At 33.2% G+C, this 21777-nt stretch overlaps 1 protein-coding gene across 1 annotated transcript in view; it reads left to right on the forward strand.

Annotated features, from left to right (window-relative positions):
* The window catches only part of LOC106467185 (zinc finger E-box-binding homeobox 2-like), a 48416-nt gene extending 32785 nt beyond the window's left edge, over positions 1 to 15631 (forward strand). The window contains exons 2-6 of the mRNA XM_013927506.2: positions 6699 to 6934; positions 8147 to 8365; positions 12106 to 14127; positions 14463 to 14661; positions 15373 to 15631. Coding sequence (XP_013782960.2) covers positions 6699 to 6934; positions 8147 to 8365; positions 12106 to 14127; positions 14463 to 14661; positions 15373 to 15566 — 2870 coding nt within the window. The 3' untranslated portion in view covers positions 15567 to 15631. The remainder of the gene's footprint in view (positions 1 to 6698; positions 6935 to 8146; positions 8366 to 12105; positions 14128 to 14462; positions 14662 to 15372) is intronic.
* The last annotated feature ends 6146 nt before the right edge of the window (positions 15632 to 21777 follow it).

Raw genomic sequence — 21777 nt, forward strand, 5'->3', positions numbered from 1 at the left:
CATGATAATAAAAAATGTTCATTGTGGTAAACGAAATAATAATTTTGATCTGAGTAAGAGTTTTTTTTTCTTCACGATTTTTAAAAAAATCCTTACGTGATAGAAAAACATGCGTATTAATTTCGAAATCTGCGTTGCTGAATTATAAAAAAAATCAATTATTAAATGCAAAACAACTTTTATGAAGTTTAAATTCGCAGGTCTGTGTAATTGCCGAAAGTTTATTTATCAGTCAGACTATTTTTATCTTTCAAGATTACGTCTTTTTGACTAGAATTTTATTATGTATCCACACAGAGTTCAAGATGAATATGAAATATATATCACGCAAGATTATAATAATACGACTGATAAATATCACCTTTAAAACAACACCCTCTTTAACTTAAGGACACCGATGGAAATACATATGTTAGGATTTTAAGTTACTATAGCTTCATAAAAGATAGAGATTATTTTTAAAGCGTGATTTTATTAATAAATAAGTAATTTTAGTAAGTTATGACAAACAGTTTTCTACTGCATGCTACGTTTTACAAACAAAACACTGATATAGAAACGCGAAGATTTTAAGATCAACATCTTCCTAGTCCCTGAACCCTTTACTAATCTTTCATATCTCTTACTAATCCTTTACTGGACCCTTTACTAATCTTTCATATCTCTTACTAATCCTTTACTGGACCCTTTACTAATCTTTCATATCTCTTAGTTCGTCATTACAAGTTTAATGTATCCTATCAATTTGTTATTTTCGGTCAAAAGAGGAAATAAATTAAATGATTTTTTCCCTGATAGAACTGTACTAATTTAAATGAGGAGGGAACGATGATTATGTTAATTTCCAAGAAAATCAACCCTGAAGTTGATATAGGTTTTGGAGAAACTTTTAACTTCTTTTAACTTTTGTTTTTTCATCTACCGCATATTACTTTCTTTATTTCGATTCTAACAATCTCAGGGAAGCTGTTTTTTAAATATAATAAGCCAATTAGTGAGACGTATTTTATTAGCAATAATTTTAACAAGGATTTAAATTGAAGTAAAATCACAGCCTTTATCTCCAGAATGTAACTTTATTAGCTCAATATTTCGTTATTACAACTTCTCAGGATCTATCGACATCCTACAAGTTTACTAATCCAGTGGTTCCAATAACTGATCAGTAAACAATCATTCTGTATATACATAGGTTAGTGCTGCCTGTTTTGAGAAAATAAGTAACTTTTCAAATAGATTGAAAATAATTAACTCATCCGTCACGGCCTAGTTAGATTTGTATATATCCTCTTCAGGCTTAACTGCAACACAATAGACCTCCACTAAACTACAAATACATTTAACTATTTCTGTTCAATCACGTATCTATTTATCTATCGAAGGCCTAGCATAGCCTGATGATTTGGGCGTTTGACTCGCAATCTGCTGATCGTAAGTTTAAATCCCCGTCACTGAACATGCTCGCTCTTTCAGCCATGAGAGCATATTAATGTTATGGTCAATCCCACTATTCGTTGGTAAAACAGTATCCCTCTAGTCTATCACTGCAAAATTAGGGACGGCTAGCGCAGATAGCCCTCGAGTAGTTTTGCGCGAAAGTCGAACCAAACCAATCTTCTGTGATTTATATGCATATCTAACAGAACCATTACTTTACACATTTATTTTGAATTAGTCTATAGTTTTAGTATACTAGATTGAAACGACTATAAATTCTAAAAGTTAACTAGCTCTGCCTTCGTTCGGCAAAGCTGAGTATAAAGATTGAGGTTCGGGCGTTCTTGTGTGTCACGTAACATCACGCTTGATTTCTCGAAAAAGGAGAAGTCATAAAAGCCAAAATGCATTTATACAGCTGGAATAGTTCGATTACTGTCTACCCATTACGATTTTAGTGACGGATGTGCAAGGGAGCCGTAAGGGGTTGGTGCCGTGAAACCTTATAAGTGTAGTGAGTGTTGGTATAATAAGCCTAAACTAAAGACGTAGTGTTGGATCACCTAGCCTAGAGCCAAGTGTATAAAATTTATCATGAAAGCAAAAATATCGATTCAATTTTAAACTTAAATCGTTTCTGAATTAAACTATTTTCTCTTAGATCACCAACGTTTTTAATAAAAAAACAAGCATCTTTAATCAACGGAGACTCTAAGTTAAGAAATATATATATATGTTTCCAGTTTTGTTGTCTATACATTTCACTTTATACTTTCAGTACATAGACTAACAACAATATTAGGTTATACTTTTGTTGCTAAGCGACATGACATAAAAGCCATTGTTAGAACGTAGTGTTACCAAAACGCATTGGCTTTTCTATATATTAGAAGTTATTAATCTAACTGATTTTTACCAGTTTTTTTTCTATGAATACATCACGAATTAGTTTCATGAATGATTTTAATTTTGATTGCCTCACAAAGGAATTTATTGACGTTTGACTGACTCGACTGCACTTTTATGCCTCTTTGTTGATCAAGCATGATTTCGTAAAATTTATTTATTTCCATTAGCTATGAAATGTGAGGTTAGGATATACTATAGGGTGGGGGTGGTTGTACTTGCCCTGTCATGTTTGAAGCTATAGCTAGTACATATTAAGTCACACCGGTGCAGTAACTATCCAATATCAAGGAAAACTTTCTGTCTGTCTGTGAACGCATCTTTTCTTCAATAACTCCTATATAGCTACTGCAATAGCTATTGTAAATAGTTGAGTTTGAACAAAATTCACATCACAACAAAATTCTAGAAGTCAAAGAATGTAAATAAGGTTTTCAGTATTTTGACTTGTTTCCCATAATAACCAAAACATACAGTAATAAAATATCTAGCTACAATGCGGTGAATAAAACGGTTGGTGCTATTTAAGCTTCCCACTGTCTATTGAATGACATCATTTAACCTTCGATTTTTACTGGGGTTAGAATAAGTGCTTAAGCCTGAATTATAGAAGTATTTCATAATTAAAATATTGTAAGGATATTTCTTACTTCCGGATGTAGAATATAGTTTGCCGTAGAAGCAGAATTCAAGAATATTATTATATTTAATGCATTAAATGTACCAAATTCAGACAGTAGAAATCTTGACCACATCTTTACTATGAAATGAGCTGCTTTGAAGAAGAAGTAACGCAATGCTTTGCTATTGCTGCCAAGTTTATCCACTCAACTGCTATATCTCCTCACTTCCGATTCAGTTTCCCTATTTTATAACAATTTTCTTAGAGAATGAATGCTACTGAAAATCCCTCCAGAGATTTTGCTCATTTTTAGCAAAGTTATGAGTGTTTTCCGCGTTTTCAAAAGAAAAAAAAAAGACAGAGGAATGCAGTCTCCTTTATATAATCCACAAAACTTTTAAGATAAGGCATTTAAAGTGTTTGATAAGAGCTTCAGAAAGAAAGCCCATTATGGACTAAGAGTTCACTTTTTCTTGTAGACTTTCATTAGATCTGTCGTGTTTTTACCAAAAGCAGAGATGGGTATGCAATTTGCCGCTCAAAAAATTAGTCAAATTGCACATCTACTTAATTATCAGTTTATTAATATCCATGTATGTCACATTTCAAACTCTAATCACGTGTGGTGATTATCCATCGAATCGTAATAAGAGAGTAAACAGTCTATTCATAGAGACATCCATTTAGCGATTATAGCTCTACTAGCTTAACTGATCATTATATGAAAGTTGTTCCTGGTCCAATGTAGCCTTAAAAGAGCTTCCTTCAATGTCTATCGAGCGTAGCCTGACGACCACGATTAAACACTGTGGTCCAACATTGTAATAAATTTTGGCAAAAGGCAGAAAGTCATGCATAAACTACAGATGTTAGCAAACCTTCCACAGACATTCCCTGTATACGTGAATGAAATCTTACAAGACTTTGTTAAAACAGACTAAAGAAACACAAAACTCCATTGGAGATACATCAGGGGATTTTACAGTATGTGATCGACTGAGGCTGTAGTGCTTTTAGTTTCTTTAGCCAATTTTCTAATAGAAGTAACCTTTTATTTCGAGTAATAACTGGAAGCCTTTGGCTTGTGAGTCTTCATCAACTTCAAATTCTTGTTCATCATTTTGCCGACAGTACGAGAAGATGAGCCAAGCTGAATCACACTACTTTTTCGGTTAAATGGTCCCTTTGTAGCTTTAATCTTTATTTTGTGGATGTGTGTGTTGCTTCGGATTGCGTTGCTGTCTTAAATGTACCTTGAATAATTATTCAGAATATAGCGTGCTTTGAATCTACATTGATTACGAACATTGCTAGGTGAAAATTTATCTTTGGAAAGGTTTTTTCATATTCTTCCAGTCAGAAATCTATCAGTGCTGTTGTTAAATTGTCAAATAATGGATAATTCACAGTGAACCAAATATATATAGGGTAAACACGTTCCCCGACGTGCCATGGCTCGTATCTGCGATTACACATCTCTGTATTAGCAAAGCCAAGTAATTTATAATGCAATTAAACCTCTATATAACGATTTTTGTGATACAATATTGAATTTACCTGATTATGATTGGAACCATGGAAGGTTTTTATCAACATTAAGAGAGAGAATGAAATTGCTGAAGAACGAAGTATGGTGTGTTCAAATTCGATGACGAGGAACCCACTTTGAGACTAATAAACTGAACCATTAATAAACCATTAAATATATGGTGTGGTATACCTAAGAAAAACAAAGTATGGGGATTCATAGCGTAGTATACAGTCAGAAGACCTTACTTACTTAAACCCTTTCACCCCTTGAGATCATAGGTCATTCACAAATCTTGTCTATCGGACTTCGTTTTCGGCCAGTCTCTCCAATTCTTTCTATTAGTATCATAATTTCCCCCAACTCTGCCTCTACTACCCTTCTCCAGCTGTTAAGAACTGTCCGGTGACATTGGTTTTTGGATTTCCTAAGTATATATCCAACCCAACCTCATTTTCTTTGTTTGATCTGTACATCAATTTTTCCAGTTCAGTTCTTTACCACAGAATGCCACTGATAAATAAACCATTTTATTCCTTCTGCAAGGCAGCTGGTTTACACATGAGGGAACAGCGCCTGCAGGCTCTACTCCTAGGATTGTCAACTAGTGCTCGAGGCAACATTATGGGATGATGAAAATTTATATGTTTTATACCTAAAATTAAAGTCATATCCTAATACTCACTTAACACATAAAATTATTTTGATGACTGATGGTGAGTGGCAATGAGTATAGACTTGACTGGTACATTTACCGAATGATTAATGTTATCTTGTCTATCAACTAGCGTGACATTTTTTTATGAGTGAAAACAACTATCACCGCTTTGAGGTAATCCCCTGCAATTTTAGTATTGATAAGTCTGCACTATTTTAGTCCTCTGCCAACTAGAACTTTCGTCCGAATAAAGAACGATAAACATTTGACGACGACGATCAGTCTCCAGGCATGATGTCTCCCTTATCTCCTAGCCAGAAACGAGGTCATGTAGAGGGCTCCGCGAATATGGTACTAGAAATGTCATCGATGGCTGTATCTCAATAGCTGGAATGACATAGTTTTCAGTGGGGCAAAGCCACAGTGCATGGCCTTAGAAGGATCGATATAACCTTGCTGTGCTTTTTTATAAATAAAATACGTGAACATACCAAGAATATATCTTTTTCTTTTTTTAGATTCCATTAGACTTTAAAAGGGACATCTTGACGAACGACAAGTTATTGTAAATTTCCCTGACTTCTTTTCCTGCCTGGCTAACGTGCTGTAGGTAAAAATAAGATATTGTGAACTAACACACTAATTTATACTGCTTTAGTAATCAGATTTGGCAATGCTAAATTACAGGAGTTTATGATCAAAGCCATAACCTCACTTAGCACCTTAGAGCTCCCTTTATCTAGAACATTACAATAAAATTAAGAAAATCTTGGTCTAGGAACTTCTGTACACGAGCTGTGAGGTAAAGACATGTCGTATTTCCCGATCACATACTGAAATGTTCAACAAGATGTTTCGAACATTTTACCCGTATCCAGGTATACTCAAGGTAACAAGGAAACAGATAACTTTGGATGGTAAATGTTTAATTTTATTTCAAACAAGGCATACTTCACCTCCGAAATTATGAGTATATCTAATAGACCGACATGCTTGTGTTTTACGAACATTATTTCTAATACGGCATTGTATGTAAGCATCTTGTAATTGTATAATTACATTCGTCAGAACGAGAATAAAACAATTTCACTTAGATATAAAGACACGTATATACAGTTTTATGCTTATTTTTTCTGTGCTTGATTAGGTAAAAATGAAACATGAATAATGTTGTAATAATATAAGAAACAGTTTAATTGTATTGCAAACATCTGCAAATTATAGAACTCCTGCCTCCACCTTGACTATAAATGTAAAGGTCATGTTTTAAATATTTCATTTGTTTAAATTTTTAAAGGAATATATGATACATTTACTGCCGTCTTGATTAATTTGTAAAGTTTATTTTGTTTCTTCTCTCCTACCTGCTTATTAAACACTTTTAGTGAACGTTTAGCTAAAAGCAGATTTATTGTTTCAGGCGATTGGGAAGAACATCAATTGCATAATTTTTCATTCTCGGTTACCCACGTTTTGTTTGTTTATATCATTAAAATAACATGGCTATTCTACGTCCTTTTATATTTAATGAAAATATTATTCAACAGATGTCAGCACTTTCATGGGGGCCTTTTTCGTAAAATGTCAACACTGTGATCAAACATTTTCTGGTAATCAAGCACTTTACGCTCTACGGGATCATCTGAAAGCAGTCCATCATGAAATACAGGAGTCTTCAAACAAGAAAAAAGAACTCGGTTATCAGTGCAGTAAATGTAGTGCGTCATTCCCGGACAAAGCTCGTTTGGAGAAACATGAACCTCTTCATATAGTGTCCAGCCAGGTTGGATTATGTTTATGATATAAATATATTTTAAGAAATGGTATAGATAGGCTTTGCCTAATTTTAGTATCCGCATGCTTATAGTACGGTGTTAACTTGCAGTTAAAAAGGCTTTACCATTAAAAGAGTTGAAAACACAATGAACACAAAGTCAAATTTTATTTTGAACGTTAAATTATCTCTTAATATACTGCCACTGAAAGAAAAATGAAGTAATATGAAGATAAAAATAAAACATATCTAAGACCCACTATGATGAAAGATCAGTATATAAAAAATGAACAAACTTGCTGTCAAAAGTGCCTTAAAAAAGGGTATAATTTTAACTCGTAGCAATGGCACACATTTCAAACATGATTTTTTAAACTACTTTCTTCAGTGACTTTTTTTTTACTAACAAAATATACGTTTTATTGTCATTTCATAAAAATATCCACACCAAAGCTATAATAACATACTAACAGCAAGTCATTAAACGATGGTATAAATAATTCTTAACTACTCCTAGATTAAGAAAGAAATAGACGCTTGTATTTACTACTTTCTTTTTTTTTTAATATTAAAACTGATGTATCAAAATGTAGGCGTCGGATGAGAACAATGACATACAAGTTAATGAAACAGTGTAAAGAACGTTCTCGATACATCCTTCAGTAATGTAACTTTTTGGTGTGTTTGTCAAAATAAATAGAGAAGAACTAATCCCTGAATTGTGTATTACCAAGCCACCTTGCTATTTAAGTACATTATTTTCACTGTCAACTGTTATCTTGCGAGAAAGTTATCTCTACGGTCAAACTGATACAGCTAAACATCAGTACAATGATAATGATTAATACAATTAAACATTTGAAATGTATATTACTATTCATTTACATTACAATTATTGAAAAATAAGTAAATACTATCTAACCGTTCTGGTCAAGGTGCTTTTATCACGTATTGACTTCTAGGTACATCACAGAATGCCAATATATTGCTGAAGTTTGGTGTGTGGATTTTCTTACAACAAAGGCACATTGGACTATCTGATATGTCCATCAGGGGAATCAAACCCTTGATATGAGCGTTGTAAATCCGAAGACTTATCGCTTTTCCATCGGGGGACCCAGAAGTTTGGAATTTTATGTATTACGAGACATTTCCATTTTCACGTTTTTTTCTTTCTTTTTTGTACTAAGTGCATTGTAGGTATTTTATTTATTTGTATAGCAACGTCAGATTGGCAGTGATGACTTCTCGAGCCTTCGAAAGTTCAGGTGTCCGGAGTGTGGAAAGGCCTTTAAGTTTAAACATCATCTCAAAGAGCATGTCCGGATCCATAGTGGAGAAAAGCCATTCGCCTGTCCAAATTGCAACAAGAGATTTTCCCATTCAGGCTCCTATTCTTCCCACATGACCAGTAAAAAGTGTATTGTAATGCACTTGAAGGTATGATTTATATTACGAAAATATACAGCCATTCAATCTATATATATATATATATATATATATATAAGGCCCAAAAATCTGCGTGTCTGTCTGTTTGTCCCTTATCTAACTACTCCTACGCTGCTGGGCCAATCTCAACCAAACTTTGTGGGATGATAGATTGGAACAAGGGGCATGATAAAAAGGTTTCACAACCCTCCATTGTTGCTGTTATTCAACAGTTATTATCGTTGACGTAAGGTAGTTACATTCATAGATGGCACCACGACCTTGCACAAAAAACAAACAAACTTTATTACATTTTCTATAACGCGGCCAATGACCGTCAACTAATTAATCACGTTAAGACAGAGTAAACACATGTGCTCTTAGTGTTTCAAAGAGGTCGCACGTTGCTTCCTGTCTCGACAGTAATTGTAAGTAAATTGTATAATATATATCTGTGTATATATATCTAAGTATTGTTAGTCTGTAGTTTCCAAAACAGTCAACTTTGTGAAGTGTACACACAAACTACACCCATACACCCTACAAGATGCCCAAACTAGTTTTGAGATCACTGTATTCACGGGAATCAAAAATAGCCAAGAGGGTGGAAGAAACTGCTGCAACACAAGCTCTAGATAGGGAAAGGATAGCAGAAGAAGAGCACAACAGACAGTCGATTAAACCGATGCTAAACAAGAAGGAAACTGTGGCTGAATGACAAAAAGAAGAGCGAAATAATCAGTTGCAGAAATTGCTGCTAGAGGAGAACAAGATAGACAATATCAAGCTCAAAGAAGGGTTGCTGCTGCTGAATGATGATCTGGAATGTATTTCAAAACAGCTTATGATTATGATCCAAATCATTATTTGAATCAGTGTCTGTATATAATATGGAAATAAGATCCTTAGAACGCGATTTTTGCAGGGCTAAAAAAATGTATCCCAGTGAAAAGCCAGTACTGTGTTGTGATAATGGTAAAGTTGAATTGCAACCTTTAAGAGAACCACTATCACCTCTTAATGTACTCCGTCAGGGAAATACTGAAGAATCTAAAAACATCCTTACCAACATCTATATCCATAAAGCACAAAAATGTGTGATTGTCTGTCCATTATTCAACTACTCTTAGGTCACTGGGCCAATCTCAAACAATTCTTTTAAGATGATAGTTTGGAACAAGGTTCACATTGTTGTTGTTATTGAGCATTTATTATCTTTGATGTTAGTTAACGTTAACTACATTCACAGATGGCATGGCGCCATGCCTTTATACAAAAAAAATATATTACATTTTTCTATAATACAACATACACACAATGTGGGGAGAAGCCACACAAATGACTTATATGTATCTCAGAGAATGCGCTAGCACTCTCTATGGAGGAATGCAATGAAAAAAGTGGCTGCTATTATTGCAATAATACATAAACTCAGCTGAAGTTTCTACTCCAACAGCCATAATAAGGGTGATATGAAGAGTCGTTTGTTGAATTATACCCACTTCCTACTTTGGCCTATGACCTTTCAACTGCGGCCCGTAAGACCGTCAATTAATTAATCACGTGAAACACTGTGGAAGGACATTAAGAGCTTGGTGTTAATAGCGAATAACAGAAAGCACATCTACCATCACTACATTGGCCCTTACTTCTTCCTTCAAAATTACCCAGACCATCACACAGTGTATACCATGTTTTAAATATATAAATAATGAGTTTTTAAAGCGTATACAAAATTTTTGGTGAGGTAATAATGAATATTGTAATAACATATTATGTTGTGTTATAAGTAAATTTTGTGAAATTTAGCATTTTTTTGTGTTATTTATCGTAGCATCCACCACATATTTTTTTTTGTCAGTTCATAACCATTACGAAGGCCGGATACCTCAGCTTGTGGTTAAATAATTTAGTACCTTTTACCTAATTATTTATCGTAGCATCCACCACATATTATTTGTCAGTTCATAACCATTACAAAGGCCAGATACCTCAGCTTGTGGTTAAATAATTTAGTACCTTTTACCTAATTATTTATCGTAGCATCCACCACATATTATTTGTCAGTTCATAACCATTACAAAGGCCGGATACCTCAGCTTGTGGTTAAATCATTTAGTACCTTTTACCTAATTATTTATCGTAGCATCCACCACATATTTTTTGTCAGTTCATAACCATTACAAAGGCCGGATACCTCAGCTTGTGGTTAAATAATTTAGTACATTTTACCTAAAACCTCGAAAACTTAACTTTGATTCTGTTTTGTATTTTACGTTTGTTTTTGTTTCTTTCATGGCTCGTTGTTTGCATGATTGTTGTTATTATACGGTTTAATGAAGCCGGGCGTGGCTAGTGGTTAAAGTGCCTAGAATGTTAATCCATAAGTCTATGGCTTGTGTCTCATTGTCTACAAAATGAGCTCTGCACTTTAGGGCTGTGGATGCGATATAAGAGTAATTGTCAAACTCTACTATCTTCGCTCAGATAAGAGTAGCCGAAGAGTTGGCGGAGGATCCTGTTTACTACTTGCCTTCCCTCTAGTCTGTCAGTTTAGAATTAGAGACGGCTATGACTAGATAATTCTTGTGTAGCTAACCGCGAAAATTCCGAAACAAATCAATTAATGTTATATTTTAATGAATGTGTTGAATGTTCATCGTTCCATTTTCTCGTCATTAAAAACCTCATATGGTACAATGTGTAACTTTATAATGCAGGTATCTAAACGAAACTCTTCCTTAGTGTCAACTACAAACAAAAAAATCTAACGTAGCTATGTATTTCAACTTTTCGTGTCGCAGGAGAATCGCCACAAAATGAAAGTACTTGATATTATCAAACCCGTTCATATGAAATCGTTAGAGTTGATTAAACTTGTTAAAACGGAATAAGTGGATTTAGTACTTACTCGGGTAAAGATATTAGACTTCATTAAACTTTAATCAAAGAAAAATGTTAATCACATTCAGATGAAAGTGCTAGATTTACGCCAACGTTTTCATTGTGCTTAAACTCATTCAAATTTTAAGCATTAGATGTGGTTATCCGAATCAAATGAAGACGTTAGATTTAGTCAAACCCGTTCATGTGGTTAGGAAAAAGCCTCCGATATAGTCAAACCCGTTCATATGGTGAGTTTAAACAATAGATTTAGTCAAACCCGTTCATATGGTGAGTTTAAACAATAGATTTTGTCAAACCCGTTCAGGTGGTCAGATGGAAGTGTTAGATAAAGGTCAAGCACGTTCAGATGGTCAGATGAAAGTGACATATTTAATCAAACCCGTTCATGTAGTCAGATGAAAGAGGTAGATTTAGTGAAACCCGTTTAGATGGTCAGATAATAGCGTTAGGTGTAGTGAAACACGTTCGTATGGTCAGATGAAAGTGACATATTTAATCAAACCCGTTCATGTAGTCAGATGAAAGAGATAGATTTAGTCAAACCCATTTAGATGGTCAGATAATAGCGTTAAGTGTAGTGAAACACGTCCGTATGGTCAGATGAAAGCGTTAGATATAGTGAAGTCGTTCATATGGATAGATAAACGCGTTGGATTTAATAAAACCCTTTCAGGTGGTCAGATGAAATTGTTAGATTTTTGCAAAACACATTAATTATATACTTAGGAAAACGTTATATATTTAACCAACTCAAACACTCAGACTGATTACAGTAAAATCTTTATATTTTCGTTCTAATTTTGCCTTCTTAATAGCGATAACATAAGTCGTTTTCTTTTTTATAGGTTCCAAAATTCGACAACAAACCATCACGATATTTTAAAACAACTCATAATAATATCCGCCTTTTAGCCCCAAAGGATTACATAAATGGTTCTAAGGCTAACGAGTGTTTCGAAGATTATGTGCCTAAAGAAACTGAATGTTTACCTGCTAATAACAACCAACATAACTCCCAAGCCAGAGAAAATCTCTTTCGTCAGACTGCTCTTGTCTCTATGCCTCGGAAGACATTTCATAAGTCCTCAAAATTCAACATTCCTGCAAAGTATCTTTCAAGTTTTCGTTCTTCTCCTAATGTTATATCCACTTCCGCTGACGGGTCAGCTTCATTTAATGAAGAGTCTGCGTCTAGGTTACAAGCTTCCAGTTTGACTTCAGTAATAAGTACACCATTAAAGTCTTCGACAGCTTTTCTTAAAAAGTTATTGACAAATGAAATTAATATTTTTAATAAAGTACCGATTAGATCTTTGCAAGTAGGAAACAATGACTCCAAAACTCTTAAAGAAATTCTGAAAATCGTTGACGAAACAGTTACTAAAGAACAACACAGCTATGACGCCAACAACAGAGGGAACAAACTTCTGTCCGAACTCTTGAGTATACCTCCTCTGATGGTGACTTCAGGAAAGTTTTTACACACACTTAAGAAAGTATCTAATTCAAAGAGTAACGGAATGTTTCACGAGCGCCAAGGTAGCAAACAGTTTGCTGATGAAGATAGGAAACTTCATAATGAGCCCTTTATGCATGGAAAAAACTTAAAGAAAGCTAATGGCTATATGAATGCCAAGAATTCTTCTGAAGCTGATTTCATTGATAGTGTTAGGATGAAGAATATTGATGGCTCTGCTAAACGACGCTTAAAAACAGCCTGGAAAAGCCTGGAAAGTTCATTATCGAGATCATCTCCAAAAAATGAAGACCAACTTAACAAAAGTAAAATCGATGAATCAACAGACAAAAAAGAAGATTTAGTTAGAAGTATCTTAGGCAAAAGTAACTTAAAGGCATTACATTCATCTTATGATTATAACGCAGATTTTACAAAAAATGAAATTATGAAAATAGGAGGAGAATTGAGATGTTCTACACGGACGGTGCAGTGTTGGTTTCACTCCGATGTAAAGAAACCCAGTCGTATATTTAGTCCAATAAAGGTACCGACAGTGTCATTAGCAAGTCGAGCAAATACAGAAGTATCAATATCTCATTATGTCCAGCCATATTATAATAGGTACTGCTTGAATATACCACAGTACAAACCTCAGTCTCTACATGTTTCTCCTGCCACGTCAGATTTTATGTCAAACCATAATGCTGTGGATTCGGATGGAAGAGTTATTCCCCCTGCTCATATTAAAACCATGATTTTTGACAACAATGTTCCGTTTATCTCTACGCACAGTTGTGGCTCAGGAAAATTTAAATCTGCATTGATGAAAAATCAGTTTATTTCATCAGATTGTGAGTTACCTCTCGATTTGTCTTTTAAGAGGAAACAAACTTTTAGTTTCTTTGAGCCCATGAGAGATTCGTCATCAACGGGTGTTTTCTATCACCACGAGAGCACGAATATCAGTCCGAAGTCCACCCGAACAACAGGTAGAACAGTTCAATCACATAGTGCTGCTAAAGAAAACATTACTGCCTTAAACCACACGAACGAACACCAAATAAATTCTTTTAAGGCTTTTACCAAACATCGAACAGCAGAATCCGTGATATACAATGATCTTATGTCCAACGATAGTACCTCAAGAAAATTATCTCCATTAGTGGATCAGTCCAGTTCAATAACCCCGCATCAGGATCCATCAAGAATATCCGAGATTGATAACTGTAGTTCAATTAACCCTACTACTTTCTTCATCCTAGGACCTGATTACAACTCACCAATTAGTGAAGGACCATTATCTCCTCACAAACAGAACAGTCTAGATGGAAATTGTGGCACCAAAAGTTTTTGTCTAGACAATAATGGACGTTGGCAAGAGGTCAGATTGAAGAATTTCCGTAAAAAGGTATTGCTATTTTCCACCATGATCTAAACGTATCGATTACAAATATTGTGTCACATGATCAATAGTGTTATTTATTACAATCGAAAACATATGCTCTGAGATTTTAAGTGATAAATTACGTTCGTTCTTTTACAGGGATACGCGATTTATTTGTGTTTTCACGCAAAACTGGTTCTCAGATTAATATGAATAGTTATTTTAACAACACGAGTAAAAAAAAGTAGATTAAGATGTAATCGCTCTTTTATTCTTACCAACTTCGTGTCAATTTGTGATTATAAGGCATTTTAATATTGTGAAATATATACGATGATAATTACGTTATATGCATTTAGGTTAAAAAACCAGAAGATGTCGCTGTCATGAAAGAAAAGGTAGAAGTAGAGGAAGAGAACGAAGTTGAGGTGAAGAAGAAGAAGAAGAAGAAGTTATCAATAGAGAAAACAGATAGTGAATGGTTGTTTGAATGTAACCAGTGTGCTAAAGCGTTCACCAAACATAGCTCTCTTTCGCGACACAAATACGAACATTCCGGTAAGTTAAATAATTATTTTTGTTTTGATTTGTTGTATTTTAGACACTAAGTTCAACAATGTTTTACAAGTAATGACGTTTATGTTACTTAACGAATAATTTGAGAACTAAATCTCCAAAGAGTATTTATTTATCCATCTATAAATTTAGTTAATTAATAAATATACGGTCATGTTTTCAACTAATCGTCAGAGCAGCAGTTTAATTATAAAGGAATTTATTAATTGTCTTTGATGCTTATATTTTATTAATGTTCATTGTAAAATGTTTTTGTTATAGCTTTGAATTTGGCCCGGCATTGCCAGGCGCTTAGGGCGCTCGACTCGCAATCTATGGGTCACGGGTTCGAATCCCCATCCTACCAAACAGCCGTAAGGGCGTTATAATGTTTCGGTCAATCTCAGTATTCGTTGGTAAAAGAGTAGCCCAAGAGTTGGCGGTGACGATTATCTGCCTTCCCTCTAGTCTTACACTGCTAAATTAGGGACGGCTAGTGCAGATAACCCTCGTGTAGCTTTGTGCGAAATTCAAACAAACAAGCTTTGAATTTACAAGCTCATTACGTTTCTTTTTTTTTTAAATAGTTATTGTAGTTGATATTGTCTGTTAGCTATACTCGATAGTTAAGTGATTCTTTAATTGTTTCTGAAGACAGTATTATGGTTTTCCTTTCGTGTTTCAATGAACAATTTTTCTCACACTACTTTAAAGGTCAACGACCTCATCAGTGCGACGAATGTAGTAAAGCTTTCAAACACAAACACCACCTGACGGAGCACAAGCGACTTCACAGCGGCGAGAAGCCTTTCCAGTGCCAGAAGTGTCTAAAGCGGTTCTCACACTCCGGGTCTTACAGCCAACACATGAACCATCGGTTCGATTATTGCAAGCCACATGGAGATTAGAAATCTATAAATATAGATATATATATATGTATAAATCTAATGGTGCCAAAATATACATCTTGCTTCCTTTAAATCTATAAACAAAATAATTATTATTAAGTGTAGCATTGTCTTACTTTGTTTTGCTTAGCTGAGTCAACAACGACTCATTTTCGCCTTTATGAAGCTATTGTAACAAACAAATAATTTTACATATCACTCGTTGCCTTCTCGAAACAACGAGAGAAAAACTTTCAAATTGCATTTCTGAGAATATTGGAATTTATAAAATAATTTGTTTAACCGTGTACTTACAGATCGTGACGAAATTTTTGATATGGTTTATTTTATCCATGTACGTCGCAGAGCGTAACAAAATTTAAAGCATAGTTTATACTATCCGTGTACGTCGCAGAGCGTAATAAAATTTAAAACATAGTTTATCCTATACGTCTACTTACAGATCATAACAACATTTAAAACATGGTTTATTCTATACTTCTACTTACAGATCATAACAACATTTAAAACATGGTTTATTCTATACTTCTACTTACAGATCATAACAACATTTAAAACATGGTTTATTCTATACGTGTACTTACAGATCATAACAACATTTAAAACATGGTTTATTCTATACGTCTACTTACAGATCATAACGACATTTAAAGCATGGTTTATTCTATATGTGCTTCACAGACGTGACGAAATTTTGACACGGCTTATCATATCAGTGGGAATTGTACTTAAATTGGCGCCTTTTATGATATATTTGCTTCCTCACAAAAACATTTGATCTAACCTTGTTTGAAATTTAATCTCAAGTTTTCAATCTGATAAACTGAATCAACTGTCGATTCTAGCTTCGAATAATGAATCTATATTTTTATAATTTGTTTAAATTGCTGATAATATTTTAAAACAGCGTTCTCTATCATTATTATACCTTTAAACAGAAATGGAAAAACAGGTTCGAGAGTCCTGTTAAAAGAGTGTATAGTATATCGTTCATTGCATCTTTCTTTTTCAAATTACTCATAAAGACTTGCTATTGAAAATGAAGATTTTATTATTTTAAAAACGAAAAAAGAAATCAAATTTTTGTATTTACGAATGACCATATTTTACCACAAATTTGGCCTTCTTTGTTTTGTAAGATACTTAAAGTGTCTTGTATGTAAAGTGCCAATTTTAAATATTCAACACAGTTTTTAGATTACTGAGTTATCTTCGTATGTAATTATGTGTTAGGAAGTATTTTTGTTTGTTCTAAGCATTTATACAACGTGTGCCAAAGATTCATCTTTAGTCATGTTTTCTATCACGTCATCACTGGGTGCGTTCCAGAACGAGTCGCAATTCTACCGGTGTTGAAATGTGTCAAGTAATCTATATACACACATACAAAATAATGATCGTTACGTTTCTGATCGTTTGTTAATTTCCCGTAAAAATTCGATCCGAAGAACTTCAGCGATATAAGTCCTTTCTTAAATAAAACTAGTTTATTCTTTCTCAATACAACTTTGCAATACACTTAATTTCCACAGTTTCTTTAACTTAAACACACGCTATAATTCACAACGATTCACGCACCTTGCTTACGACTTGACTCGATTATCTGTCTCTATATCTCCCACTTCTCCTCGCCGATTTATTTGCCGGACTTATATACTAAAATAGAGGGCGCCTAGAAAACACTCGGGCCTTCATGATCCTTCTAGAAACTCATCACGTGTTACTAACGTCACATGAATTCCGCTGTCGTAACAATAATAATAATAAAATCGGCAATTAAAACAGTTTTCTAGTCATTAAGGTTAAGTTATTGTTATCAAAGTTTAACGAGACCTTTGTTTAGCTATGAAATGTGCAACAAGTTTACACTGTTTGGGCCCTTATAGTTAATTAAAATAAGTGATGTATGTCATGTAACAGATAATGTATCGAACTACTGTAGACTTGTGCTTGTCCTTCAAAGTGCCCATAAGTATTGGAAGTTTAGCAACGTAACGAAACCACCAATAATGTTACTAATGGTACTAATTCTGTTGCATTTCATATTGTTGTGTGTGTGTTTTGTTGTTATTGTTGTTGTTACTTACCTTATAATCTTTATAAATCAAAATCATCAGTGTTTAACAAATTCGGTGATTATACTTTAATCACGAAGAAAAATTCATTGTGGTATTTGTCGTTTCATTTTAATATATTGGTGATATCGCTATGGTCCACCCCTTATAATATAATTATATAATTTTTTCTTAATTATTTGTAAAAAAAACAAAAAAACAATCAGCTAATGGTTGTAATTATAATTCATTATAACATATATTGTTACGATTTTAAAATAAGTTATTTGTTTCACGTATATCTCGATTCAACCTCTCAAACTAGCTTGTTTGTATAATGAATGTTTAGAGGTAGCCCATATTGAAGAAAATTAGCAGATATATTCAAATTAGTATTTAAAAATATTGTTGTTTTCCTGCTTGGGAACATAGCAAACTCCATTATTCAAGTACGATACAGTTTAACTTTTAACTCTGCTGTTTAACTTAAAACTATCTAACGTAGCTATTTTTCAAATCCACCAGAAAATAAAATGTGAGAATGTGTTGCTAGAACAAATTACATTTCGCCATATATATGTAGGGGCGTATTAGGGTTAAATGGCGCTCTAGGCTCACAATTTTATATACACCCAGGAAAATTATCCATCAGCACGAAACAACAATAATCTCAAATGTAATGAAATTTATGAAAACTTGTTTCTATTATTTAAAAAAAAATCTAAATTAAATTCATTTTGATTTTTTTTCTATTTTTGTTCCCTATGATGCGTCCCTCGAATTGTTGCAATCTAGGCCCAGACCTTGAAACGTATTGGTTAATACACCCCTACATCTCTGTTGTAATTAATACAACAAAGATTACAAATAAAACCTTATCGTAGGTTTTGACTACATATATCGTTAGATAAATTTTGTCTTTTATAATCTATAAAACATGTTGTTGTTTTAAAAAACAAAAGGTAGGATATTTTAAATACCATACAAAGTGAACCAATAGAGTTTTAGATGAACTGTACTATATAAAGATTGTTTAGACTTAGGATGGATCAAATTAACATCAGTTATGAACCCTACAACTCATAGATTTAAAAGTTGCAAGGTGTCTTATTCAAAACCCAAATTGTGGACAGTATATAAAATTTCTAAAAAATATTTTACATGCTATACAAAGTATGATTTCTTTACAGACAGTATGTAAATATATATTTTATAGGACAATTTTGCCTAATTGTTAACGATATAAAATGCGGTTTTGATTTATGTTTATTCTGTCTCAAAAGGCTACACATATTTTGATAACTTTTGATATAAATACCAGAAAATTTTAAGTGACATTTCATGTTTCATTAATATCAGATAGTCTTAACACTGTCAAACAATTTTTAGCACATTTATGAATTTGTTATGTTGTTTTAGAAAAACACAGTTTATTATAATAATCCATGTATAAAAAAGCAGTTATTATAAATTAATTTCGAACGAATAACTGGGCTTAACTATATGTTAGAAAAAATAAAATGGCCATATATTAATTATTTTGGAATGTTATCTAATAATTTAATTAAACAAGCATTAATTATGTTTATAAAATCCCCTCAGTGGCACAGTCTGTGGACTCACACCCCTAGAAACCTGGTTTCGATACCTGTGGTTGGCAGAGCACAGATATTTCTTTGTGTAGATTTCTGCTTAATTATAAACAAATATTTATACATACTTTTCATGTTACTAATTTCTAATATGTAAAAAAAAAAATATTATTTTTAAAAATTACCATAATCCTACGAGGGAAGAACGTAGATGCAACAGAAATGACGATGATCTTATAAAATTTAACAATTAATGTAACATAAATAGTATTCAACACGTGGTGCAACTCGAGAAAGACAAACAAAAATATTAATGATCTTGCTACATCTGCACAATTTCAGTTTTTGAAAGAAATTGAAAATACTTAATTAACTTTTATCAATTATCAATGTCACCGATAATTTCTGACCTCCAGTTATTAAATATTTAAATATTGAAACTAACTTTTTTAAGAAACTTATTACATGTATTTATATTCTATTTAATTTCATATTTAACCAGGCCAGTAATATATAGAAGAAATATTTTGTTGTTTTTCAGAATTTATAGTGCATAGTGGAGGAATTTAGACATCAATATAACAATAAACGTTTTATTTCAGCCAACGTTTCGCCATTGCGGCTTTATCAGGACTAGTACTACGGAAACCAGTTAATTCCACTCTTGTATTTCCAGCCCTAATTAATTAAGCTGCACTGGCAAAACACTGCCTGAAATAAAGTTTTTTTTTTTATTTGGTTTTTCTACTATCATCAGGAGAATAAGGGTCGTTTTCTCTAACTTTATTGCAAAATGTCTAGAATGAATTTTCTCTGTTTATTTTAGAAGTAAAAATGGTTTGATTTGAGTGCTAATTATTGGTTTTATAAAATGAAACTATTTTTTGGATCACTTTGTTTTAGCAATTTTGTATCGAATTATAATAAGCGGATTAATAATCCCACGTGATTCTAAATTGTCATAGAGGCCTGCTTTCTGGTTTTGATATATTATAAATTGATAAATACATTTTGAAGATATTTTTTTACGTGTACAACATATATTTTATATACATATAAACATAATTTAAGAAGAACAAAGACCTGTTTGTCATCAACTATACTAAATTCTCACTTAAAGATAGAGCACTCAAAGCTAGCCCTTCATTCAAAGCTAGCCCTTATTATTCACATATTTATTGTCTTCCCTTAAACTCCCTTAGATTAACTGCATTTACGACATCTGTAGGCAATTCCTTCCAAAGGTCAACAACCCTGTTAGAAAAATAAAGCTGTCTTAGCTGAATATGACTCATACCCCACCAAAATCTATACCGATATCTCATAGTCTTACCATTCTCACCTTTAAGTACGAAAGAAGACGATGCCTCAACATTATAAATTCCCTTAATAATCTTAAGCACCTCAACCAGAGAAAACAGTTCTATAGATCTTAACCTATCATCGTATGATAACCTTTAAATTTCAGGTATCATTCTTGTAGCCCTTCTCTGAACCCTGTACAATAATTCAATGTCCTTCTTAAGTACGCCAAATGTAGCCTAACCAAAAACCTATACAATGACATTATGCCATCTTTGTGCATGTTTGGTACGCACTACATGATATTTCTTGAATCGTTGCTCAGCCAGATGGATGTTTAATGCTTTTCACTGTAATCATTCACAGATGTTAATTACTTGCCAAAACTCATGCTAAAGAAACCATTAAACCAATTTAAATCATGAACTTGTTGTAAGCCTGCTTATCTAATGAATCACTTACGTTAAGTTAACAATAATAGAACTAAGGAGATCCAACTTTCACATTTTAAATCAAAACTTAGTTCTAAAATAACAAATCTGTGCAAAAAGTTTTGGAATTATTCCATTAATGATTATAAATATGTTTACTCTTTCTTCTAAAGGTAACTTTTTAATATTTTAATTGTTTTTCACATTTGACGTTAGGAGGACAATTCTCACGAATTGTTCAAATTCATAATCAAATATTAAAACGTTTCTGTTTTAACCTTTTGCTAAAATGCTTGTCGAAGGCAAGCTAAACAATACTAGCATAAAACTTACAATAATATAAAAATATTGTCCTTTCCCTGCTTGTTTTTGTTGAATATTTAAATTTTACCTTTCTTTTCATAATATAATTTAAATGTTTACCGCTACGTAAGGTTCAACAGTTTGTACACATAATGTTCATTACCCTAAATTAAACCATAAAGCCTAGATCCAGTGAAAGTAACTATAATTAAATGCAGTTAATGTGGAGTATTTTAAAAACGTCTTTTATGAACACCTCAGTATTAATTATTGCTTCTCGAGGTCTCTTAAATTTCAAGATTTAGAAACATAAAATCTCTGGATATCCATAATTATAATTTACCAAGTTCTATAATTTGAGACCTATACAAGCCCGGCATGGCCAGGTGGTTAGGACGCTCGACTCGCAATCTGAGGATCGAGCGTTTGAATCCCCGTCACACGAAATATACTCGCTCTTTCAGCCGTGGGGCGTTATAATGTGACGGTCAATCCCACTATTCGTTGGTAAATAAGTAGCCCAAGAGTT

Source organism: Limulus polyphemus, unplaced genomic scaffold, assembly GCF_000517525.1.
Source record: "Limulus polyphemus unplaced genomic scaffold, Limulus_polyphemus-2.1.2 Scaffold2520, whole genome shotgun sequence".
NCBI lineage: Eukaryota > Metazoa > Arthropoda > Merostomata > Xiphosura > Limulidae > Limulus > Limulus polyphemus.